Source organism: Aspergillus tanneri (genome assembly GCF_003426965.1).
Source record: "Aspergillus tanneri strain NIH1004 chromosome Unknown AapTan_7_pilon_pilon_pilon, whole genome shotgun sequence".
Lineage (NCBI taxonomy): Eukaryota > Fungi > Ascomycota > Eurotiomycetes > Eurotiales > Aspergillaceae > Aspergillus > Aspergillus tanneri.
Genome location: NW_022984634.1, coordinates 3,924,886 through 3,950,321, shown reverse-complemented (window position 1 = coordinate 3,950,321; position 25,436 = coordinate 3,924,886). Strand labels below are relative to the sequence as shown.

The 25,436-nt window shown below is 45.8% G+C and overlaps 5 protein-coding genes across 5 annotated transcripts; 3 read left to right on the top strand and 2 right to left on the bottom strand.

Moving 5' to 3' along the window:
* Positions 1-9,981: 9,981 nt before the first annotated feature.
* nsdD (GATA-type sexual development transcription factor NsdD) lies at positions 9,982-11,803 on the top strand (the record flags this gene model as incomplete). Its single annotated transcript, XM_033572529.1, has 4 exons — positions 9,982-10,013; positions 10,117-11,065; positions 11,136-11,465; positions 11,594-11,803. The coding sequence occupies 4 exons, from the start codon at positions 9,982-9,984 to the stop codon at positions 11,801-11,803; spliced, it is 1,521 nt and encodes a 506-aa protein (XP_033425844.1).
* Positions 11,804-18,466: 6,663 nt separating this feature from the next.
* On the top strand, positions 18,467-19,566 carry ATNIH1004_007915 (macro domain-containing protein; the record flags this gene model as incomplete). The annotated part of the gene is made up of 2 exons (XM_033572528.1): positions 18,467-19,092; positions 19,146-19,566. The coding sequence occupies 2 exons, from the start codon at positions 18,467-18,469 to the stop codon at positions 19,564-19,566; spliced, it is 1,047 nt and encodes a 348-aa protein (XP_033425843.1).
* Positions 19,567-19,760: 194 nt separating this feature from the next.
* TAMM41 (Phosphatidate cytidylyltransferase, mitochondrial) lies at positions 19,761-20,624 on the bottom strand (the record flags this gene model as incomplete). The annotated part of the gene is made up of 2 exons (XM_033572527.1): positions 19,761-19,898; positions 20,208-20,624. 2 exons carry the CDS (start codon positions 20,622-20,624, stop codon positions 19,761-19,763), a joined length of 555 nt encoding a protein of 184 aa, XP_033425842.1.
* A 428-nt stretch (positions 20,625-21,052) lies between these two features.
* Positions 21,053-21,960, top strand: ATNIH1004_007913 (putative mitochondrial inner membrane protease subunit Imp2; the record flags this gene model as incomplete). The annotated part of the gene is made up of 2 exons (XM_033572526.1): positions 21,053-21,519; positions 21,606-21,960. The coding sequence occupies 2 exons, from the start codon at positions 21,053-21,055 to the stop codon at positions 21,958-21,960; spliced, it is 822 nt and encodes a 273-aa protein (XP_033425841.1).
* A 127-nt stretch (positions 21,961-22,087) lies between these two features.
* Positions 22,088-25,220, bottom strand: ATNIH1004_007912 (sporulation-specific 71 family protein; the record flags this gene model as incomplete). Its single annotated transcript, XM_033572525.1, has 2 exons — positions 22,088-22,633; positions 22,692-25,220. The coding sequence occupies 2 exons, from the start codon at positions 25,218-25,220 to the stop codon at positions 22,088-22,090; spliced, it is 3,075 nt and encodes a 1,024-aa protein (XP_033425840.1).
* Positions 25,221-25,436: the final 216 nt, after the last annotated feature.

The window sequence follows — 25,436 nt, the reverse complement described above, 5'->3', positions numbered from 1 at the left end:
GTCAGGCTAAAGATGCTGTAGGAACTTCGATAAGGGGACCAGCTTGTGTATCGAAGGCGCTGGGGCTTTTTATTTGATTTTTTATTTTTATTTTTATTTTTTTTTTGGCAGGCGTGCATGAGGAAATTTTTACAACTTGAAAAGTGGGTCTGTCTACCTAGGTATCCTGAGTTACCTCTATTGTATCTAGATACTAGATACCTTGTGTACCAGGTATATTTTGCACTTAGAGGTGCATCCTTGGAACCGAAGAAGGCCCGTTCGCGGCTGAAAACCATGTACTGCGCCTGTACTGCGCTTCAGGATAGGTGACATGCTACAGAGTAGTATTGCTTTTCTAGCACATTATTATTCCTGTAGCAACCAAAAATGTTAACCCTCGGGATATTTTAAAATAAAAAAAAAACCCAGCCGCAGGATATGTTACACAAAAAGAGTGGTTGATTCCTAGGTAGTTACTGATCATGATGGCCCCATACCTCTTCCCTGCATATGGCCCCTTAAAGAGGTACCAGTGCCAGCACTCCGTACCGATACTAGAATCCAGGTACCTATGTTCGCGCATGGGTACATCCGTTGTACTTTACTTCGTACTAAGTATACCAAAGGTACAATGCATTGTGCCAGGTCATACATATCTCAATGCAATTGCATGTTTGAGGATGATGCTACTATCAAAATGCATTAGGTACACACCAGAAAGAATGGAAACTGTTGCTATAAATTGACATGACTCGAGAGGAGCCAGTCATTTCGGACAGGGTTTCTCCAGCCAAATCTTGGTACACCAAAGACGGGATGTCACCGCAGCCGATCAAGGAAGATCCACTTCACGTGTCCCTCCAAGGGTGGAAGTGAGGAATGAACGCTGAGGGGGCGAAAGCAAGGTTCGTCCTGCTTGTCTCCTTACTTGGAAGGCAACAGAAATCTATTCCTTTGCCTGAGAAGAAAGGAGGGTGAGAGTCATGGATGTATGCATCATAGCTCTAGATCCATGTACAGTAGGTAGGATTTAGGAGCAGAAGCGGTGACTTTTCTCCCATCCTCCCGAAGTTTATCTGAGGGGTATGGAAACTCGGAGGGAGGAAAAAATAAAAAAAAAGAAAAGACAAGAAAAGAAAAGAAAAAGAAAACTGAAAAGGAAAGAAGGACTGGCCTAACAATGAAGTGGCCAGTGCACGCGACGAATTTGTAGTAACACAGTGCTCTTTGTACTGGGTTCCATCATAATGGTAACACTACGAGATGGTGAGCCTGGCAGAGCAAACCCTCCAGATACGTAAGTGCTAGCCTCTAGTTATTTAGTACTGCTTTAAATCAGTACAACAGCTAAAGCTATATCAAAGTACTCCCATACGAAGTGGGTTTTGCTGTCGCCATAAAAACTAGGCAACCAATCCGCATTAATGATAGTTCCAAGTACGCAAAAGATGAAGATCTAATTCTTGTATGGGCCCCAAATGGCTTGACCCAGGCCACTCAGGTCACAGCAATTTATTCCTAATCGGTCGGCCTGCAGCACACCGAAGCCTAACCCAGTAAAGATGCGCCATGTTAAACCACTTTTTGACGCGGCCCGGTAGCTGTCAACCTGCTTTTTCAGGTCAAGACATCGGAGAGTTTACCGGGACGGTTCCACAGCAGGTTCCTCGTCGCGATGTTGTTCTCGGCGGATTTTTGCCTTGGGGTTGGTTCACTACCTACCCACAGTCCGCATTCTCGCTCACTCTTTTCCCTAACCATAAAGTCAATAATAGGGTGTGCGGGAGGTGATTTGCAGCATGCTGCTAAATATACTTGACAGCAAGGCTAAATACCCAGCTGTCACAGCAATATTCAATCTTAACCAATTAGGGATTTTTCTCCTTGTCCGAACCACCCCTTTTCCTCTTCGGGAATTTCTTAAGACTGGGGACAAGAGTGATATCTCCAATACTCAATGTTAAAGAGTGTGTGATCAACAGCATTTCTGATACACGGTGTCTGAAGCAGAATCTTGAAAGATACATCATCCCTACCAATTAGTAGCCTTGTGTTTAAAAAAGACAACCCAAAATAAGAGGCTTCTCAACCAGATTCGGGCTATATCATTAAAAGATGGAAATTGCGATCGTACTTTCGACTCCTTCCCTATGGGCAAGCCGCTTGTGGCTCCCATCCAGTTATATGGTCATAATTGAACAATCATAGGGCCCCGGTCTGATTGTTACATGTACCCTAGCCAGTCAACTCCAAACGGTCATAACGGTCTCCGGTCCCATTATGCTTGGGGCTGTCGATCTCATCCACTTCTGGGGCCACTATCTTCCAGCTCTTTATCTACGTAACCCCCCGTCCAGGTGTAGGTCAATATACGATGCCAGGGTAAATTTGCCATCGACTCCCTACGAAAGCATCTAGCAATCTAGCGCGTAACGTCCAAGCTTGAGATATAGTCCCTCGGACCTCTCCCGAAGTGTCCGCTAGTACTCCGTACACAGGGACAAAAGAAAAAAAAATCGTATAATACCACTGTCCGATATTGTGATATGACAGGCTGAAACGGGGATTTACCCGAGCATTTTGACAAAGAATCATCCATGATTGCCTGCCTCTGTGACCAGTCCACATAGAACTGGGAATATAGTAGCCATTTGAGGGAAAAGCTCTGCCCTTATGTGTAGATACGTGGTACGAGTTGTCTGCTGCGTCAAGTACAATGGCGTTTCCATTCTGGCTACCATGCGCATATAGAGCCGGTGTCCTCTTCGATGTACATGGTGTGAGACAAGGCCCCGCCATAAAACAATTGTAGGGTTGGAACACCATCTAGACTTGGCCGACTTAAACCTATGAACTGCTTAGAAGACCACGAAGATGGCTAGGACTTGCCAAATGACCTATCATCACGATGCTATGAGAACTCGAAAAGGACCATGTTCTGTAAATAATATCAATACCGACTTCGCGTGGTCGTAATCTAGATTAGAGACATCCCGTTGACACTTTGCACTGACACCTAATGTACTCTGTACTTTGTGGCAAGGCCCGAGATATCTCTATCCTGCCCGTTCGCTGGCTGTCTGGATCTGTTCAGAGTCCACTGAGAACCGCGTTAGACTAGGGAAGCATTTGACATGCGCATGCAGATGGAATTTTGAAGGGGATTGCTGCAGTATTTGGATTATACTCCACATTTCCCAAGCCCCATAGCGGTATCTAAGTGCGTACCTGTCCCATCGTACTTGGCTGGGCAGACGACATCACTTGTAATCGACATGCAACCCGGTTCTAGACTGGCTAAAATATTATACACCCATCTTGTTACTGCGTCACACCTTCCACCGTTGACTCAGCGACTCGAAATTTAGGATTTGTAACTTGGCTCCATTATTCCCGCTGGTGGCACCATGAAAGCTACTATATATGACCGAAAGCATTCATTGAGTTTAAGCGGAGCCCTTGATGCCCGAGTAAATCCCACACTATGACTAAAATTTTAGTAAACTCCAGGGACATAAAGTGGGTGTTATGGGAACCAGTCGAAACGATTTTGTAAGATTAATTCAATCTACTTGGATAAGGTTTGTTCTGAGTTTTTATTCCACAACCTACCCTCATTAGGGCAAGTTCAAATGCAATTACTTCTTTCAGCACGCGACGGATCTAAATCACTGTCGCGGGTCCATAGAACGGAGGAAATCTCCGTTTTAATTCATTATCGGGATCCTGACTGACAGAAAACGTTCCGGTAGCGTTATGAGTATGATTGGATAAGTCAACTTCCGGCGACCGTTAGATCCATTACAGGTTGGTGGCTGTCTGTGCACCAGTGCACCAGCTACAGGCTGGTATAGCTAAGGATTATTGGACCTGAATCCAACATGCTCCAAGCATGGATTTATTGACCACAAAAAAAAATTAAAAAAGGGCGTCTCGATATAAAAATATAGGATATTGGTTTGGTCCAGATATCTTCAATTGGTGTTAAGTAGACACCATCATATCACATGCTAGCAAGCAGGTATTTATCCATCTCGTACCGAGTATGTCACCAGAATCCTGTTTGAGTGATCTTCAACTTGAACTGGACAGCCCCTTATGCCTCCTCTTGCCCTGTTGGGCAAAGATCGAATGATAGTTGATCTTCCTAAGACAATAGCGCCATCTGCTACCAACTAGTTCTACCCAGTTGGGAGCCGAGGGTGTGGACCGTCAAAAAAAAAAAAAAAAAAAAAAACAATCACTCAGCATGCAGGAGGTCTAGCGTAGGAGATCTTGCAGTTTCAACGGGGGTTATGTACCCATTCTAACTCTGCGGGGACGTAGGCTGTATGAACATTCAACATACGTATTGAAGTGCCAGGTAGGCTTTCTAGGCGGCGAAGAGAGTCATGTAATATCTGTCCATTGCAGTGGGACAGCCAGCTACGAATTTTCGAAGAACCTGCAGATGGAACTACTGTGTAATTTTTGTGGTTCGCTGGTGGAAGAGCGTGGCCCTTAACACAAGAAATTAACGTACGTATGGCGGCTCCTGCATCCGAGAGGCGCTGGCTGTCGCGTTTACAGCATTGATTATTTGTTGACGGATTTCTATCGACCGAATTATCGGGGGTGTTCGATGCTGAATTGATTCATAAGCGCAAATCCTACCGTCAGCAAGACGTAATCGGCGATACGAGAATGACCCCAGTCTCGTAACGATCTGTATGACCGATAAACTCGAGGGGCACAATCACGGTACGCTGGTGCTAATGATCGAGATCGAGCAATGCCGGCATGCTAGCCCCATTCTGGCCCGCTCAAATGACAGGTCACATTGTCTGATATAGGGATATGATATAAGTTCGAGGAGGACGATCTGTTTTCCTCCCTTGAGCAAGGTATGGGGGAGGAGCTTTAGCTCATTCCTGTGATTTGAACATTGGAGGCTGGACGGAATGCCGGAAGATGTCGATCCGCTTTATCACGTTTCCCCATACTAGAAACCAGGGAGAGTGCGAGTGGGAGAACAAAAGAGAAAAAGAAAAAAAGAGAAAAAGAAAAAGAAAATGTGCAATTCTTCCGCTGCACCTTGCTCCCCAAGCAGTGGAGTTGCATACATACCAGAAGCTGCGCATGCAGTCGGAAATGGCGACAACGATCAAAGTCCGATCGACATTCATCTTTTAATTAAACCCACCGGTTGTGTGGGAGGGATGTCTAATCTTAGCAGACACCTGGTGAAGAGGTCCCGATATTTCGAATTATCAGATATAGCAGACCCCATGTACCTACTAAGTCGGGTATTCTATCGAATCTCTGAGGAGACAAAAATAAAAATAAAATAAACCGCCCCTCAGATAGTTGTCACACCAACCGGCAATTCCTCCCTCTAAAAATGAGGTCTTAATCAGGTTGCGTGTGCTCATCCGCAGGATATCTTCCAATCATTTTGTCTCGATCTGGGCTGGATTGACCCCCAAGAACTTACAGCGTGCATGTTACACATATTTAGTCAAGGCTAGCTGTTCTGGTAACAGCACAGTTTAGGTATTCCCCCATACTCCGTACAGTAGAACGACATCGAAGTAAAAATAATTATGAATTTGATACGCCTGTAATGGCCTCAAGACAGAAAGCAAGCTTGTTGTTAATCAGCCTATATGCCTACTGAGATTACCTGTTGAAAAATAATAGTCGTTAATCCAGTGGGGAGGGGGGCGGAGTTGAAGCAATTACCATGTGACATGGTATAGCTTTTTTGGAGAATTTGTCTGTGCCTCTTTTGATGATGATGACTATTGTTAGGATTGTGGTATGATGCTAGTGACTATTCCAAGTCAACGATTAAGACACCTTGAGATATGTTTGCCCCTTTTTTATATAGAGAGCGCCAAAAAAAAAAGAAAGAAAAAAAAGAAAAAAAAGGACGTACAGAATAGCTGGAAGATGCATAGAACAGCCAACCAGTTTGGAGATCAAAGGCCAGGTGTTAAAAGTCTGTATGAGCGCCGTTATAACTACCCCGGCCCCTTGTCCGTACGATCGATAGCCTGGCCCAGTCCCTAATTTTGTCAGATTTCTCGTCGCTTATGCAAACGAAATCAATCAAGACCGTCCCCCCCAAAAAAAAAAAAAGGAAGTCAAGCCACAGAGATAATACCATATTCCAACCCTCAGGCCGATGATCGAGATTACGATGGTGCCACCCACGAACGGCTATGCCCGAGATCTCGAGCAAGGGAAAGCGGGGAGCGTTGTACAGTGCCATGGAACAAATCGCTCGGGTACAGGGGTCATGGAATATGACATTTGCTGTTTGTATGGTACTCATTTTCCACCCTCTTTATTTATTTATTTTCTGTGCTTCCACCCACTCTTTCCATTTTTTGAAATACCATAGTTCTTTTCTTCTGTTGCTTTTAATTATTACTCTTTTCGACTTTTATATTTCCACTTCACTCGAACCCCTGAGCACACCACGGTGGACGGAAATGGAAGAGAACACTTCTTCTTGCAGGAGGGGATCGGACCATGGCTGCAGCCAAGATTTGGGTACTTGTGCCGTGCTAACGAATAGGTGGTCGGATCTCTTCTAGTCCCGATTTCAACGGTGCAAGCATTTTGGGCTAATTACAGACACCGATAGGACGTAAGCGTATGTCTCACGGATGTGCGATCTGGATTCTCCACTGCGATCGTTACCAGATCTGGGCCAAGGAGAGGGACAGTGGCGGCTTCTCGTACGAGTGTCTGAATCACATTCCCTAGCTGTTTCTAGGGAGTCGTAACCTCGGATCGCATTTTTAATATAGGTCGAGGACACCTACGGGGTACTTAGCAGTCTTCTGACTATTCCATACTGTCAGCTATGAATGTGTGAGGGGAAAGGGTTAAGACATTTCATGTCATGATTCTCCTGGAATCTTCCAAACTGTGCATTAATATATACAGTGAGCTCATATGTCTGAACACTTGGCCTTGATTATTTGTTGCATACAATTTTCTTTAAGTTTGCTATTGTGGTATGCAATGCTAGAATATATGAGGGGGAAGAAAAAAGGCATTCAACATTATATAAAACTACTTCTTAATTATTGGAATTTTCTTTTGTATATCTGTACAATACCCACAATCGTTGCTTGATCCAGTCCCATTAACTGGCTCCCACACAATCTCAAAACACCAGTACTCATAGTTTATTATCTAACGTCATCAAGTGGACATAGTAAAAGCATGAACCATATGTATCAGTACCTACAGATAGGTACCAGGCCTATTATGTAGATAATGTCTGGTTATGTTTCATAATTCGTTATACTAAGGATGGCTGATCTAAGATCTGTTTTTTTAGTTAAATTAGTTCTACTGTGATGAAGGGTGTGTTAATGTGTTATATTACCATCAAATCTTAATATCCTTGTCCCCGAGTGTGTGTTTTGTTGTTCTGCCATATTATCTATTATATTTGTCATTATAATCATCAATTTTCTATTCTCTCTTCAATCCTTGTCGTCTTGTACTCAAGTGCCTTCTGCTAATTCTCTCCTTCCTTTTCTCTTTTAAGAAAATTACAGTTGGTTAGCCGTTCCCCTAAGTAGGTTGCGATCTATGGAACTCGATTCTGACTCCGACCTATTGTCAATCGAGCCAACGATGATACAGACGCTTGTTGTACTTATTATTCTGCTCAACTTCCATCCGTCTCAACGACAGTCCCTACCTTCCATTCAAAATTGTATCGGTAAATTGTGGTGCATTCTAGGTATGTACCCATCGTAATTGTATTAGTTGTGTATCGTTACACATTATATTACGCGTCACAAATGCATGGAATAGGTAGGTAATACTTAAATACAAGTTACCACCTGCCAGCTGTGCACCTTCTCCGTAACTAATACGGTAGCAATTTTCCAGCTACTAAGTAGGTATCCCGTCAGTTTGGATCTTGGTAACCCGCCTGAGGGCCCTCTAAGGCCATCTACGTGAAGTGTCGCTGGACAGATTACGTGATCGGCTACCTCGAGGATTCCGCCTACCAAGTACGTAGCTAGGGGCTGTTCATTTTCCTATTCACAAATTCAAGGCGCAATAAATACGTAGATACACACGTTTACTCCGTACCTGGAGTGGAAAATTGGTAGGTATTTATATAATACTACCGAACTTTTCGTCGACGGAAACATACTGAAGGGTATCCAAAAGGTAAGTAATTACGTACTCCATGGATGATTACCTATGGGATCCAAAAAAAGTGGGTAAGTCACTAGATCAGTCAGTATCTCTGCCTTTTTCTCTCCCCCCTTCCTTTTGGGCCAGGGACAACCCCCTGGTAAGGCTCCATCGCTCCCCACCAAGATATCCGCACATCGCCAATATGATCCCAACTCACTCCACATTTCGTCGAAGATCCGCAGTTCGCAGCCCGTAAAGCTACTGTAATTCGCCGTAACTTAAACTGGTCACGACTGGCAGCGTGATTCGACGATCTCGCAGTCCTGTTTCTGGCTCCTATCTATCTGTGTTAATTTTCCAGGTCTGAGCTCATCATCGCTGGGCCGACGTCGTTTTAGTAGTTGGATCCTCCCATCTCTCTTCCTCTTGTGAGCGTGCGGGCCTGGTCGTGGCGGTCTTTGAAATAGTCTTGAGGACTTAGTTTGCTAAGTGGTATTATTTTATTTTATTTTGAATTTTTATTTTTTATTTTTTATTTTTAAGTTGCAATTTTGTTTTATTCCCCTTCCCTTTAAGAATTATAATAATAGCTTCTGTTCTTCCCTGTGATTACTACAGAGCCACCATTTGCCATCTCTCTCCCTACAATATCTCGCTTTCTATACAGAATCCCTACTTCCAAAACGAGTGAAAAAGAGACATCCAAGGAACTTCTCTTTTCTTTTTGTTAGAGAAAAAGAAAGAAAGAGACGGAGATAGAAATTATAGCCATCTTGCCCCGGAAGATATTCATCCTTGATCTTATTAAATTCGCCCATTTTCTGCCGATTTGTCTTCTCTTGACCTTTTCGGCTCCTCTCCAGTTTTCCATCTTCAGTTGAACTTCTTCCCTGGTTACTTTTGCTTTTTACTCTTTACTCCTTTTCCTACTGCACCTGATAATTAACTAATTACCTACATCATTTTCCCTCTGTGAGAGAGAAAAGACCAACATCTCCTCCCTTCCACGCGACGCATTCATCATTCATCTCCATCCCTTGCGTGTACTGCGCCTCCGCCGCTCTTCTCCCGTCCGCAAAGAATATTCAAACACGATCAAATCTGTCTCCTCTGAATTCCATTCTTGAAAAATCTGACGATTAGCATTTACATTGGCTCGTTGGGTGGTTTTGGCTTTGGACAGATGGTTGTTCGAAACGCAGGAAGGGCCGTTCCGATCTGATCTGTTCGCTGCGCGCTGCGGGTACGTGCCGTACTTTGGCTTGACCTTTTTTTTTTTTTTTTTTTTTTTTTTTTTTTTTTCCAATTTTTTTTTTTTTTTTTTTTAGGCCGCCTTCTGTCCGCATCTCGGGTCCGATTTAATCTCTCTGTTTTAACCCCCCACACCCGCCACCACCCCAGACAACCTTAGGTTGAAGGGAGAGGTGGCTCTCATCGTGAGATTTCTTTTAATTTATTCGGTTCAGTCCCATTTACTCTTCCGCTCGGGATCTTAAGGGCCGAAGGGAAAAAAAGAAAGTAAATTAATATATCCACGTCCTCAGCCGATCGACCGGGTGACCTTTCAAAGGTGGAAAGAGCTTATTTATCTACCTCCCCTTGTTATTACTCACAACCATTTCGACTTGCTCACCGGCTCTAACACAACCCAAATTATTTTATTTTATTTCATATAATTTTAGCTCATCTTACTTGTTTATTTACTGAGTCTGTTCTTGCGATACCTGCCTGCATCCGGTTGAAGTCGGAGAGTGTCACCACTCCTTACGGGAAGGTTCCTGGCGGAGGATACGACTGCTGCCAAACTACCTTGCTGGCATTTCACACGAACTATTTGGCGTCATGGGGTCTTTGGAAGCTGGTCATAGACACAGGTTCGTTCTACGCGTTTTCCTCCTTCGGATTGTTCTTACCCATCCGCGCGGATCTCGTTCTAGAAATTAAGACTCAGTATGGCTGATATTTTGATCACAATAGGGATCATCTGCCAGCTCTAGGCCTCCTGAACAAAGAAGGTCCTGTATACGCCCCCAAACACTCTGCCCTTACATCCGGAATTGCTACCTCTCCTGCGCCTCTTCTCAGTCCAACCAGCATGTATCCAGGCCAGCCATTGCAACACTCTTACTCAACGTCGACCGTCAGGACGGGTTCCGTGCCCCCTGGCTATGTCTCGCCTCCAGATTCGCGGCGCGCATTGGAAGAAGAGAAAGAGAAGAAGCCGCAGAGGCAGTCCCTTCCGTCAATTCATGAGGCTTTGGGAAATGACAATCCCCTACCATATCCCGCCCCGACTTCGGCGCCTCCTCAGCAGTCGCCTCATGCACCAAATCTACATTCTGCTCCTTCTAATCTCATGGGGCGCCCAGGCGGTGACGGACCGGCAGGGCCACCGAATCCTTTTTCGAATGGAACATCATCTGCGTCATTTTTACGAGACTCAGCATTTTCTCATCAAACTCAGCTACAGGCGGAAGCATCACGGGCTAGCTTGGTGACGGTAAACACCCAGGAATCAAGAAATGCATCGCTTCAATCTCTTCAGTCGCTTAGCTCGGGAAAGTCCCCCACGCAGAGTGCGAAAACTGGAATCACATCAATTTCGGGGTCGCAAGCCGGATCGGGGTATGAATACAGTGCTCCTCCATCGGCTGGTGGCAGTATTGCTTCCCCCAACGGGTATGGCGCATTCTCACAACCCTTTCCATTTCAGTCCCAGCCCCCACCAAATGCGCCGGTTTATCCTGCTTCTTACGATGCTCGGTCTTATGGCGGCACATCTTGGAAATCCGGGATGACGGAGGTGGGACGTGTCGATGATGTGAAGGGTGGATTTGCGGGTCATCCTATGGCGGGACAGGGCCAATCTGATTCTGTCAAGCGACACTTGGAAGAAGTTTACGATGTGGAGACTTCACTTAATGAGGTATGCGTACATCTGGGTCGGGAAATCAGTGGGTTATTGATTGCTTTCGATTGATTGCTAATTGGAGTAGATTGTCGAAATGAGCACCCGCACTTTGGATTTTTCACGACACTATGCCCAAAGAGCGCATCAAACCCAGCGTTCCGGACCAGTCCTAGGGTCTCTGCCCTCTCTACACGAGATCGAGGATATGCTTAGCCTCCAGCGTCGGAACCAGGATGCTTTGTTACGTATACGAACCGCAGTTTTGAACCAGGAGCACGCCTTGGCCGAGCAAATGGCCCAAAGAAAAGCCTTCAAACCAGGTGGCGTTCGCGATGATGACCATGTGGCAATGTATCAGGACGAATTCAAGGGAAGCGGTGGCTTTGCTGGACCGGATCCAAAAAAGCGGCGAGGCGTAAGTTTGTTCCTTTTGGTTTCTATATTATTGTACCCAGCCATTTTCAATTGGCTCCTCCCCCGTGTCACACATGATCGCCCAGGTGCCCACCTACAGTCATTTCCCAACACTAACGACCGTTACAGAAAGCGGCTCCTCCTGGCCGTTGCCACAGTTGTAACCGAGCCGAAACACCTGAATGGCGACGTGGCCCAGATGGTGCGCGAACTCTATGCAATGCTTGTGGTTTGCACTATGCGAAGTTGACGCGCAAGATGGGCGCCAAACATGCGTCATCCCTTGGTTCAAGCTTGAAACCGAAGTCCCTGGACTCTACATCTCCGAGTAGTCACTGACACGTCAATACTACTTAATTTACATGGCGTTGAATTGGCTTTGGGATTAGAATTAATATCCTGTTTCTTCATCTTGATCAGAGACCCCCTTTTTGAATTTCGAGTGTTGCCCTTGGACATGGTACGGTTCCGGTTTTCTAAAGGAATGTTTAGCTGGTCGTGAAGCGTGTCGTTTGGGTTGTTTTATTCCTCATCCTAGTTGGCCCCTGGAGCTTCTCTAATACCCCTTGCACGTTTTGGGAAAAAGGCATTTGGATAGACTTTACTTTTATGCTTTTGTTTATGGACTGTGCTTGCTGTCTGTGGGACTGGTGTGTGCACTGGATGTTAGTTTTTAGTTTCTTCGTTGCCTCAGTCTCCATTCCCGGGATGTTCATTGATTTTTGTTACCATTATACCCCATTTTACCCGTCACCTATTACGTGTCTGGGATTCGCTCTGGCGACGATATCTGCTAGATGTGCTATATGATGTCATTAACGCATTCATGTCCACTATTTTGGAAGAAAAAAAAAGCCCCCCAAGAAGTCTAATTTTGTGCAATACCATTAAAGGAATCACGACCGGCTCATGATTGTTCCTATACAGTGCTTTTCATCATACCTATGTGGAACCGAGGCTAAACGCCCTTAGAATGGTAGTAGATTTTCAAGGACAGCACAGAACAAATATGGGCCAAGCCTCAAGCATCAGGGACCCAGCAGCAAGCATCATGGCCATATCGACGATCTTGGATATAGAGGTCCGAGTATGCCTGAGCACCACTAATGTGGCAACGGGTGATGGTCAGGAACTATAACCTTTTCTTCTGGTATGTCCATTGTGTTATGCTCTATTTGAGCCTTGGAGGCTGGGAGTCTGGAAGGCCCACAGGCCACACATCAGGTACCGCGGTTGCTTCCACCGATATGCGATGTTGTTGGGATCTGATATAGCCTAATAAGGAACCATAACGCCACTCTACGGCGTAGTTCCAGGTTCCAACTCGAAATAGAAACACGGATCACACAACCGTTGTGTCTAGAAGAGTCGAGATGTATCTTTGCGACCCTCGCACCTTGGCTCTTTCATCCCACGTCCAAGTATAGGTGTATATTTCTTGGACAACAAGGCAATTGCCAAATCGAGTATGGTGTAGACAGCGTTAACGTAACACATACAGTCTATGGCCAATAAATGGGTGAAGAGACGCACTAGAACAGACTAGAACCAAACCCGAGATTCTTTCGGGGTATGGCATGATTGTCACGACCGATTGTTGAAGATCGCCAGGGTTTTGTTTCAGAGATGTATGGGGGTACAAAAAAAAATTAAAAAATTAGTACTCCATATTTTTTCGATGCGAATAATGAATGACCTTGGCGAACGAAATGATTCTCCAATACTGTGCAGTAGAGTTATCTTGGAAGGTCTATTAAATATTAATTTAATCTATTTCGGTTGTTTATTGGAGTGCATGTAGCAAAGTAATATATCCCTGGCCCACCTCTCATGCGATCGAAGTCCTAGGTGCCCTGGTGGGCTTAGGTCTTAGAAGAGCACTATAATAGGGATAAATATTGGTTTGAATCGATCGGATCTCATCTCATCTCATCTCATCGTAATCGCATCTCATCTTGCATTAGAGTAAGGGACCCTCCTAGCCTACCGCTTCTACGCCACCGTGGCCGGAATGGTTGGGATTTCGGTAACGGTGTATCCATGCGCCTAAATGGAGACCTAACTACAGGGGAAGGGAAAGGAAAGGACTGAGATCTGTCTCACCGCTGCTTTGCATCGGAGAACACCGTGGTCGCATCCTTTCTTTATTTATTTATTTTTTTTTTTTGTGTAACCTCCGTTGTGTTGTTGCTGTCTTACATTGGCGTTATACTCAAGGTTATGACATTACATAGTCGTGTATCTTATACAGAATAGGTAATTATCAAGAATGTACTTCTCTTTCAGCCGTTTTTAACCTGGCCAGGTACTGGATACTAATTAATGATACGACCTAGCCTCTACTACCCTTTTAAGTAGTAGCCAAAGCCACATGCTCAAGTATTCTAGGCCACTATCTACCTCGGAGTAGGTACCTAAGCCCCCGGCATATGAACCTTTGTATGACGCATACTATGTACTCCGTATTGATTATTGGTATTACATTTTCAGATTAATACAATGACAGGTGACTACACTCCATACAAAAATGCAGAAGAGTCCCATATACAGTCCCAGTATTTGGAATCATGCCTCGCGCAGCAGATGATTTCAAATCAGTCATGCCACATCGCTCTCGCCGATGGTCCGCCAATATCAGATCCCCTGTAACCGGCTGGAGAGGGTTGAGTTTGCTTCATGTGCGGGCAGCTCGGCACTCAGTTCTTGGCCCTGGTTAGGTTCGTCCGACATCCGACCAAAGATTCGGTTCTTGGACACGTGGTGGTGGGTGTAGTGTACGTCATATCGATTCAAAATTGATGACACAAATTAATGGGATAATTTGATCTGTATTACCCAGATACATCTGTACATTTGTTTTATCTACGGTATCGCCTTATCCTAGTGCATATTGCGCTTCCATGCGGACAGTTGTGTACGATGTAAGTAGGTGGTTAACTGAAGTATGTACCTTGCTTAAATAGTGTAGTGTAGTGTGTGCTCTTCAGGCCGGGATCCACTCACTACCCTCTTGGCTCCCGATGTCGAAATTCTCTACCCATTGTTGCCACCACTCTTCTTATGCTCCCAGCAATATTCAGCTGTTCATGCTGCGCTATATAGAGACGTACAATGTGACTCAATAGATTGGCGGGGCTGTCAAACACTTCTACGCAAAAAGCCGATTATTGGGGCCTGGCATTGGGCAGCTACACTAAACAGCCTGACATAATGGCCTCAATCGATTCCGGATCGAATGTTCTGTTGGGTGATCGATTTACAATGTGGATTGATGAGATGTTCTCAATCAGGGCGAATAGCCTGATGTCATGACTCGCGGGAGGGTCTCTAGGAGTGCTGTTCGCTGAGATTGATGTTCTGGCTCCTATGCGAGGTTGTCGAATTGATGTACACATAATCGTGGTTGTGTATGCTGCGCTCGACAGCAACAGTAAGCCCAATCCGGTGTGCCGATTAAGTCCCGATAATTCTCAGCACCCGGTGCTGAATACGACTAGCATGGTCCTTTATGTTTCATTGGTCTGCTGTAAATCCCGGTCCCTTAAACCAGCGGACCGATGCAGTTTGGGTAGCACCGTACCAGGTACCAGTCTGCACTGTTTACCTAGATAAGCCGATCTAGAATCACCGGAGTGGTTATCAAAGTTGAGATACCCATGTTGCTATGGAGTATAGTGTATATCCTGAATCAGTTCCTGGTGGCCTTAGGCTTTGAGCCTGTCGATGTTGCCGATGAAACAGTTGGTAGTCAGTTTGTGCCAGTGCAGATTTGCAATACCCAATCCTTGGTTCTGCGTCAATAGATCTGGCCGTGTTGCGCATTTACGTACTGGATTTGGAGGCCCGCGGAGACGCTCTATAGTGTTTTTTTTTTTGTGAGCATGTTTATAGGTATGTATGTATGTATGTATATGTGGTGGAACGTGCAGCTGGTAAATAGTGTTCGGCATTTGACTCATGTCTTTAGATAGGTAGATACAGCCCTGCATACCTACATTTGCGGAGTAAGGACTATACCTGCAAGGCATATTCATTAAGTAAGCTATCATCTACGTAAAGTAGAGCGAGGTTGTATTCCGAAGCTGTTGCACCGTAGCTCTAAAATCGGGCATTGGAAACACCCCGCATGAGTAGGGCAGTAATATACCAGTACATAAATGACATACATAATGCGTACATACGTACAGTACATACGCCAATGTATGTATGTATGTATGTACAGTAAGGTACCAGGAGGAATAGAAACCGCATGGAACGGTACGTCTGTTTCGACAGATTGTCCAGTCCTACTAATCATCAAGCCTAATCTGACTACGATACCGGGAGAAAATAACCTAAGCCTGGATGCCTGACCATGGATCCCGCAGGAAGAGTTTTCCAAAGCCAGCATTGAGCGAGTTCTTTGACTCTTGGGATGAGAAATGAACACGAGGAGAGCAACCCTAACTGGCTGGTGCCATGCATGACTGGCCTTAGGGCGAGGAGTAAGTTGTTTTAGGACGATCTGCATGCCCATCAAGGTATTCAAGCACGGAGTTAGAGTCTGTTAGCGTGCTGATTTTTATAGCGGTCAGCATAAGTGTGTACTAACTGGCATGGTTCCAACATCTGTAGGGAAAAGCCTTCTGATATGTCCTAGTTACCTTAATTATACCGAATTCAGGTAAATTAGGCAGCTTCTAAGAATTACTATGTTCTGAGTTAGTGCTTGCTATACTCCGTATCTACCCTTGTTTTTGTTTCTGGTATGATGACAGGAATCCCGACATAGTACAATCTATCGCAAATGTTTAGGTTCTACTTCGTACCCAACTTCAACTCACTAGTACTGTATCTACGTATTCCCTTCTGCAAATTTTGAACTTGAGTCAGTCATGACTATAGTCCAATCGCAGGTCACAAAAAAGAAACATTTCAAATAAAACTCTCTGGTCAGATCTGAGCAAATCGATGCAGACTGGGACCCACCGCGGCTGGCCACGATCGCCGGCTGAGAGATCCAATCCTTGTTGGGATTTGAATTGGATTCAGGGGGGATCGGACGGGGTGGGGCCGGGGAGGGTGATAGAACAGATTAGCGCCACAGAGTGGAAGGTTCTTGGCTTAGCATCAGGGTTAACAAGCCAGAGGAAAAATATAATCAAAAGAAAACAACAGGAGCATTTTTATTATTTCTACCCCTTTCCTTTGTTGCACCCCTCCCAGAAAACATGCTATTTCTGTATCTATATATGCATGCAAATCGATTTACATATGCGCGTCTATGCATGTTGCTAGTGAACTGATGGTCTCAGATTATTAACTAAAACCTTCAGATCGCCGATCATTAGAGATCATCCTTTGCTCGCTAGATACACACGGCACACACTACGTTTAAGAAACTCTTTTCTTTTGAGCATCCAGTAATTTATAGCAGAGGGGCTATTATTGCAGACTACGGAGTATGACATTTTTATTTTCTTTTTCTTTTCTAACCCACTTCTTGAATCGATCGAAGTAGTAGGCTGGAGGCGCTCGGGGATAATTTACTCCATAAATGTGCCTACAATATTCCTTCACACAGACTCCCTATGATAAGTACGGCAAGGGGTCAATGACAGCTGTCATTGATCACAATTTTATCAATCGTGCTTGCTTTTAGCCTTTTTTTTTTTTTTTTTTCTCCTTTCCCTTACCCATCTATTTTACCTTCAGGGCTGAACGCAAGGCAAAAAAAAAAAGGCAGCAAAAAAGGCAACCCATCACCAGCACTAACAATGTATGGGATCCTTAGACTGAATTACAATCGACGGAATCCAGTTGAGATCTGAACTGTACAACCAGATGAATGCTATATCCAACTAGTTGATCAGGCTGTTTTAAGTACCGTACGTGTACGCACTTCATTCCTTCGAAAGTACGCACGGTAGCTCAATCGGATCAAAAACCGCAAGATGATGTGGCAGTTCGCAGAATTAAGCATGCATTTGAGTCTTGGCCCTGGTTGCCTAAAAGTGACGGGGAGATCCCAGCACACGATACCCTTGCATAAACCTACCCGGATGGCGCTGGTTCGGCGCTGCGGTTTGCGGTAAAGTACCTGTGTCGTACTTATGTTTGGCATACTTTCCTAAATCACCGTGGGGCTTATATTGCGTATATGTGCTCTGTATATTGGATATAGGCCACTCCGTGGATATGTATCAGGTCTATCGATCGTTTCAGTTAGCAGATGGTCTAGCTCTTGTTTCTTATTGTTTCGTCAAATTAGGGTATCCTGTTACCAGATATGTCGTACCAGAAGAACCACTGAACTTTAATGTATTGTGTCTCTATAAACCTTATTTGGAAGCCTAGATATGAGTAACAAAGGCCTAGAGTTTATGATATGTGACGGTATCGATTGCAATAGCCCACAGCTGTCGATTCGATATATGCCACAGCTAGATGATTAGTATGATATAAGTATTGTCTAGATTCTATTTCTATCCGCGGTGATCGGCTGATCGAAATTTGGAAGACCATTTATTTGGATTTAGGGGTAACTGTGTGCAGTATGGAGTATATTCAGAGACTACGGAGTACGGAGTACATAGAATCCCTTTGGTACTTCCTTCAGGGTCATATTGTAATTAACATAATCTATCGGGCTTGGCAAGGCTTGGAAGACAAAACATTTACATAAGCCCGACACCAGGATAAGATAAGGGATTCCTTAACTAGCAGAGAATCATGTGTCATCACGTGTGGGGGGAATCTTTCCCCTCCGCCTTACTCGACTGACGTGCCTCATCTCTTAAACGTCAACGAGTATCGCGGTTTCCGACAGGCTCTATCAATGAATGACTTGAGATTTTATGTCCTTCAAAACTACTTAGTGTATAGTGGTTGATCAAGCACCGTTGTATTGATTAACTTTTTGGATATAGTCTTGGGTGAACCCTGCCGTTGTTTGGAAAAAAAACAGCACAACATCTGGAATACGTTAACGCACTTCTAAGGGCATCCAACTTGGGCCAAGAGATGGCAGTCCATATAGCCGAAATTCCCACTGTGTCTCTCTTGTACAAGCTCAAGCGCTTGGTCCCAGTCACATCGTCTCGCGCCTCCCCGTCGAAGATATTCAATGACACCATCTCGCTTATCCGAAACGATATTACCAAGCTGCAGGATGTCGACTGCATTGTTAATGCAGCGAATGAATCTCTACTCGGGGGCGGTGGTGTTGATGGTGCTATTCACCGCGCTGCTGGCCCGAACCTGTTGAATGAGTGCCGCACGTTGCACGGTTGCGACACGGGAGACGCTAAGATCACCTCAGCCTACAATCTTCCTTGCAAAAAGGTCATCCATGCCGTTGGACCTATATACCATTACGAGCCACGGTATGGCTCTGGCCGATCTGAAGCCCTTCTACGGAGCTGCTATCGTCGTAGCCTCGAGCTGGCTGTCGAGAACAACATGACAAGCATCGCTTTTTCGGCTATCAGCACCGGTATATATGGATATCCAAAGAAAGAAGCTGCCCACACTGCTCTTGACGAGACTCGGAAGTTCTTGGACAGTCGCAGCAACACTGGGAAATTGGAGCGGATTATCTTCTGCAATTTCGAAGCTGCAGACGAGAGCGCTTACGAGGAGACTATTCCGTAAGCCCTAGAGCGAGTTTTCATGATGTGATTACGCTAAGGTTGCTTTTCAGATTGTTCTTTCCCCCTGTAGACCAGGATTTGCCCAGTCCCAGTAGTCAGGAAACCAACCCACAAGCACAAGCTGACGGTGAGTCGTCACCGTCACCCGAGTTGCTTGCAGCTAAGCTTCCTGATCCGCCTACTGTTGACCCTGTATTTGAAGGACAACCAGAAGCTAAAAAAATGAAGATTAATATAGGCCATGTGGGACGGACGACTGGGGATGCTCAGACGAAGTCTGATGATAAGAGTGAGGACGACTGGGAGGAGGTTAACCAATCTGAAGATGGTCGAACAGAGAGATTAGATGATGATCCTGTGGAAGTCGACAGACCTCCGTCTGCTACCGATGTCCAGAGTGTTCAGTCGAGCGGGATTATTGAACGGGTTGAGTCACACTCCACAGAAAGTTCAGTCGGCAAGGACTGGTAGTCGGCCTTCTAATGATACGAATTTATGCCTCTGATTGGCGTTGCACGTGGTTATTCCAGGCTATGAACGGATGGTACCTTTTTTTCAGCAGATTTACTATGCATATTATGTTTTATAACTGATTCTACAGGCAATATGGCTACGGCAACCGCTGTTAGGGTTGATTGAAATGAAAAATGCCTATTGTTTTTAATTTAATTTCCAACCACTGCCTTCCGTCTCTTTTCCAATGCGTATGTCCAGCACTTCAAAACTCCGGCCGCTATTGCACTTCTGATACTCTTAAATGAGTCTCGGCCATCAAACCGTTGCTGAATCGCCATCTCTACTTCCTGTAAACTCCTATCTTTAGCAATGTTCTGGTCCCACTGACTTTGTAATAGCCATACTGTTGTTGAGGTATCCTAGCAATTGATTCATCTCTTCAGTGGAAATGCTCTATTTCGCTCCGTATCGTGAGTACGGATTCCGCTGAAGCACTCATGGCAGCTTCCGAATAAGATCAACACGCATCACCTGATTCAAATCCTGTTGATTGCAAGCACATCTATCCAAGCCATGCGGCAAGCTTCCGCCTCGACAACTCGCATTTTTCCATCCCATTCACAACTGGTCCATAAAGTATCAACAATAATCCGCACCTTATGCGGATTATCACCACCAACCGTCATCCACGAGTCACACGCATATAATAACCCAGCAATAACAGTGTACAAATCTCCCTTCTTAAGCCCCACCGGACGCAAGAGCAACGCACTCCGAGCCACAGGTACAAGGTTATCATACCCGGCCTTGCGGATGTCAGCATCGTCCCGCAGGAGTCGAATAGGCTTCTGCATTCGTCCCGCAAGATACAAGTTTTCCCAGGATCTTAAGTCCCGAGAGAGCCTGTCGATATTCACAACTTCGTAATTGATTAATGTGTTGTTGATTTCCGCGAACGGGTAGAAGTATACCCCTGCGCCGAAGGTACTTGCAACTTTGAAAGGCAGGATGCTACCAGGCTGCTTATCGCTGAGTAGTGGTAGTGGTTTTGTTGGAGATTTATTCTGTGCCATTTGCAGGAGTCAGAAACAGCGAAGATGAGGTCGTTCATTTTTGGCTTGGGGTCCTGTTGAGTGGCTGAGGATGACGACTGAGGGTATACACCTGATCCAATGGGCGATTGGAGGTTGGAAATGAGTGAGGATTTGGAACAGGATTGTTTGAGTTCGGTATGTAGCACAGTGTAGTTGATCGCAGCCTGTGATAATGATACTTATATTGATGAATCTAATATTCAGTAATGAATATACAAACTTTAAAGGCTATATGTCAAACATAGTCCATTGATAATTAGTTAGCTAGACTAAGAGATCTATCCACTGATTGGCCAGTGGCTGACAAACATCACAAACAATGACTTATCATCATCTGAGCTCACATGACATCAAATCCACCGACTGCAATAGACAACCAACTCTGTCGTCAATTCAAACACCAAAATATGGCACCCCCAAAGCCAATGCGGGTTCTACCCCCGGACGTCGCAAAATCACGTTCCTCAATGCCACATTTCTCCCGAACTTCGCCGCCACAACCACAACCACAACCGCAATCACAACCTTCAAAAGCAGAACCACAACCACTCCCCTCTCAACAACCTACCCGACCCTTCTCGCTCTTCTCTCTTCTTCGCATCCGCTTCGCCGCTCTTCCATCGCCTGTTCGCCGCTCCTTCCGCGCTCTCCGCATCGTCACCCCCCTCCTCCCCATCGGCCTCTTCTTCTCCGAACATGTCCTCCAGGTCATGTGGGTGCGGGGGCCTTCAATGACCCCCGTTCTGAATGAGGACCACGACATAATGCACACGAAATCCGACATGGTGTTGGTGAATCTCTGGCCATGGGGAGGAGCAGGGTGGCCGTGGGAGCGAAATAGGAGACTAGAACGGGGGATGATTGTGACTTTTCGGTTCGGGATTTTTCCTTCCTTCCTCTCCCCACTCCTCGGTGTGGATTGGGAATTTTATTCACTGACTGACTGGGGTGTGGTGCTAGATCCCCCGCTAATCCCTCGCATATCGCTATTAAACGCGTAGTCGGATTACCTGGTGACCGGATCACCACCCGCGAACCTTGTATGAAGGCTTCGCAAATTGTGCCGTTCAATCATGTTTGGTTGGAGGGGGATGCGGAAGACCCTAAGCGCTCGCTGGATAGTAATGCCTACGGACCGGTGAGCATTAGTTTGATTACGGGGCGGGTGATGGCGGTGTTGTGGCCGAGGTGGAGGATGTTGCGGTGGGAGGATTGGGAGGAAGGGACGGTAGATGGGAGGGAGAATTATCGGCAGGATGTGAGGGATAGAGTGGTCAAGGGGGCAGTTAAGTTGGATAGACCGGTTTTGAGCTAGGCCTTGTACGATAACAGGTGAGACTTTGTACAGTACATAGACTGGGGTTGGGTGATTCATTGCTCTGAAGGATACAATGTATAAATTAATTTAGAATATAGTTTGACGAAGGCACAGGTTGGTTAGGTTAGACGATTCTGATATCCTCAGATTTTTCCTCCTGCAGCCGGTCGATTTCAGAGGCAATGCTCAATACCCAGCGATCCTTCTCGACTCGACTGCGTGCTTTGAATACCACCGTCCGACCGAGCACTCCCAGTTTGGGAACTTGCTTCAGAACCTGCCGTTTTTGCCCTTGTTCTCCTTCGATTGCTCGGAACAGATTTTTCCGCAGAGGCTGCCAGATAACGAAAGTAATGGCGGTGTCCTCGTCCGTGCTGTTGTAAAGATCGGTCGAGAGATATACCCGAGGGAGGGTGCGATGACCCGGATGGTTGCTGTCGAAGGTTTGGTTGGTATAAAGTAAATCGGATTCAGCCAACAGACCAGAGTATATATAGCAGTCGGCTAGAAGAATTGTAGTTTCGAGACTGGAATGGATATGAGGGACTTCGACTCCGCTGTGTTTCCTCAGTGAGCTTCGGAAAATTAATAGCTTCCCATCAACGAGAACAACATCGCATCGCTTGAATGTAGAGTGCCGGCGAGGTTTCCGGTACAACTGCCCTGACATCTTGTGCATATTTATTAGAATGAGAAGCATAGGTTAGCGATACGATTTTTCAACATACCTTAATCGCTCGACATCCAGAAAGAGAGCACATGTTGTGAAGATGAGGAGATGCTTGGGCCTTCCTAACCTCCCACTTTTTAGCAAACTGTCCTATAATCGACTCAAATTCTTCGTCGATATTCATGATATCGACGTTTCGTTGTCGAAACTCCTTGAGCTCGGCAGCATCGGCAGCTGTCCGCGATTTCCAATAGGTCACCAGGGCGTCGAGTCGCTTCATCCATTCCTTTTTCGTAGTAGTGTCATACGCTTGAAGGCGGACAATAAGACCATTGTCCATTAGCATCTCAAAAGTCCGATCGTCTTCGAATTGCTGAGTTGCTCCATCATCCTGGGACGTGTCCCTTGCTTCTGGGTGGAAAGCAACACCTGGACCCTCCTGAATGTTGGGCTCGGCTGGGTAGCTGCCATATCGCACATGCCGTACTTCCTGTACCTGACAAAGATCAATATAGCCATCAGCTTGACTGAGGTTGTGGGAAACACGGCGTAATTGAGCATATGCTTCCTCGTCATGCTTCTTGATATGTTCCTTGTTGCCACCCGATAGCCATGTTATTTCTCCATCTTGGATTGGATATGGATCAATAGCGTATGAAAGAGGCATTTCGTCTAGAATGGCTTGTGTTGAAGGTATATTATCGGACTCATTTGGACAAAGCTTGGAGGGAGCAGGTGGTAGAGACTTTGCTGGTCTGCAGAAAAACAGATAGTGATCCTGACAGAAGAAGTAGAGACGTTTGAAGAACATCTTGTTCATTCGTTGGTGGACACCCCTCTGCGATGTAAGACGAACTAAGAATCCTTCCACCGGCTCGGGCTCTTCATGTTTGTTGTCGCCATAACGAACGAAGGTATGATAATGCTGTCTTGGACGTAGTTCGAGCTCGTGAGTGTCCTGCATTGCAAGCGTCCCATACATTTCCTTCTCATTTGCACCATATATCCACTCCAACCGGTCGTACCGTTTCCAGGCAAGACCCATTTTTTCGGTTTTCGACCACTTCTGTAATACATCCGATAGTTCGGTACGATTTTCGAGCATCTCCATACACCCCCGTACAATGGATATGGCTGCGCAAGTATCCTCGGGCGTAGATTGAGTAAGAGTGCCATCTAGGTTAGTCTGGTGCTTGATTTTGGTGCCCTGGCTGAACGGATTTCGAAGGACAAGAGACAACCCAAGGTCGGGAGCGTTGATTGACAGCGACGTAGGACGTCGCGACCCAAGGGCCTGGAAAATATATGTATACCATTCAACCGCGCGTACTGTGGATTTTGGTCGAACGATGTAAATTTTCGTGCCATGCTTGCTTGGACCCCAGATAACAATCGTCTTGTCCAAGGAAGAATACAAGTTTACCCTGGTGTGTTTCTTACCCAAGGTCACTTCGTGGTAAGGAGAAATCCGGCCGCCCTTTTTTTGTATTTTTGGGATAACGTGCGTCTTGTACATCTGGAGAGCGAACGGCGCTTCGGGGTCAGATGTTGCTCGACACACCACGAGATACTCCCGCCAGTTATCCACAACCCTAGTATCCATTTTCAAGCTATCTTGCTCTGAATAATCATGAGGAAGATTCTGCTGCATTGTCTCCTCAACTCGTACGAGCATTCGTTCGGTTTTGATGATCTCGCCCTCTTGCATCTTCCGCCTGTAGGGTAAACTGTCCGAGATCTTGCCGCGGGTCTTCGAAAGTCGAGACTGGAACCGTTGTTGTTTATGCAAAAAGTTGTCCTCCAGGTTAAGTTTCGTCGCTTTTTTTGTTATTGAAAAGAAGGGGTATTGGGATGAGTGCCGCCTACGCTCAAGATGATCTTCTTCTCCGATATTCTCATGTTGAGGCTCTCGTAGCTCTAGTTTTAGTGTAGATGGCGCAGTAGGAAGCTTTCCTTTCCCTTTGGCTGACGGTTTTGGCCCCAGTAAAGGAGCCTCTGATCCAGTTTCACTAGATGGGACCATGGGGCTTGACTGATAGACCCCATCCACTTGGGGGATAGGAGCACTTTGCTTCGTTTGGCTGTACCCCATGTTCACTTGATTAGTAGGTCCACCGGATGTGATAGGATTTGTAGAAGTTGAGCTCGGCCCATGCTCCCTTGCTGTTACAAAGGAAGAACCTGCATCGCCTGCTCTGCTCTCTGATTCCACGTTGTGCTCGCCCTCGCTCGATAAGGAGGGGCGTACTTCAGATCCGGAGGCAGAAGGAATGTCATTGGCTTCCCCCAGAGGATAATCAAGAGTCCGCAGAGTAGTAGATCTCCGCGTCGATTCCTGGTCCTGATCTGTTCCTTCGTCCCCAGAATTACCGGCCTGATGATCATCGCGAGCTCGCTGCAACTCTGACGACTCACTCCAGCCTGGGCTCTGCAAGTAATGAGCTACCTCAGACTCCGCAGAGAAGGTGACGGCTTTCGACGAGTAATGTTTGGAGTTGAGTCTTGCCTTGTACCAGGACTTGCGGTGATTCTGCAGCCAGCTCTTGGGGATTGGACCTATGAAATACCTCCTACTTGTCATATGCATATGTTTGGCAGAGGCATAGCGCTTTTATAATAAATCAATGTCTTCATAATTCAACAAGGATTGATCATGATGGATTCCATACCAGCTTCTCTGCGGTATACACGCCTGCTTCCAAGCCATGGTAGTGAGGAGGGCCATGGGAGATGTTGTGTGGATCGGTCTCCATGATTGAATCTCGGACATTCTGTTACGAGTGATTAGGATTAGGAGGGCTTA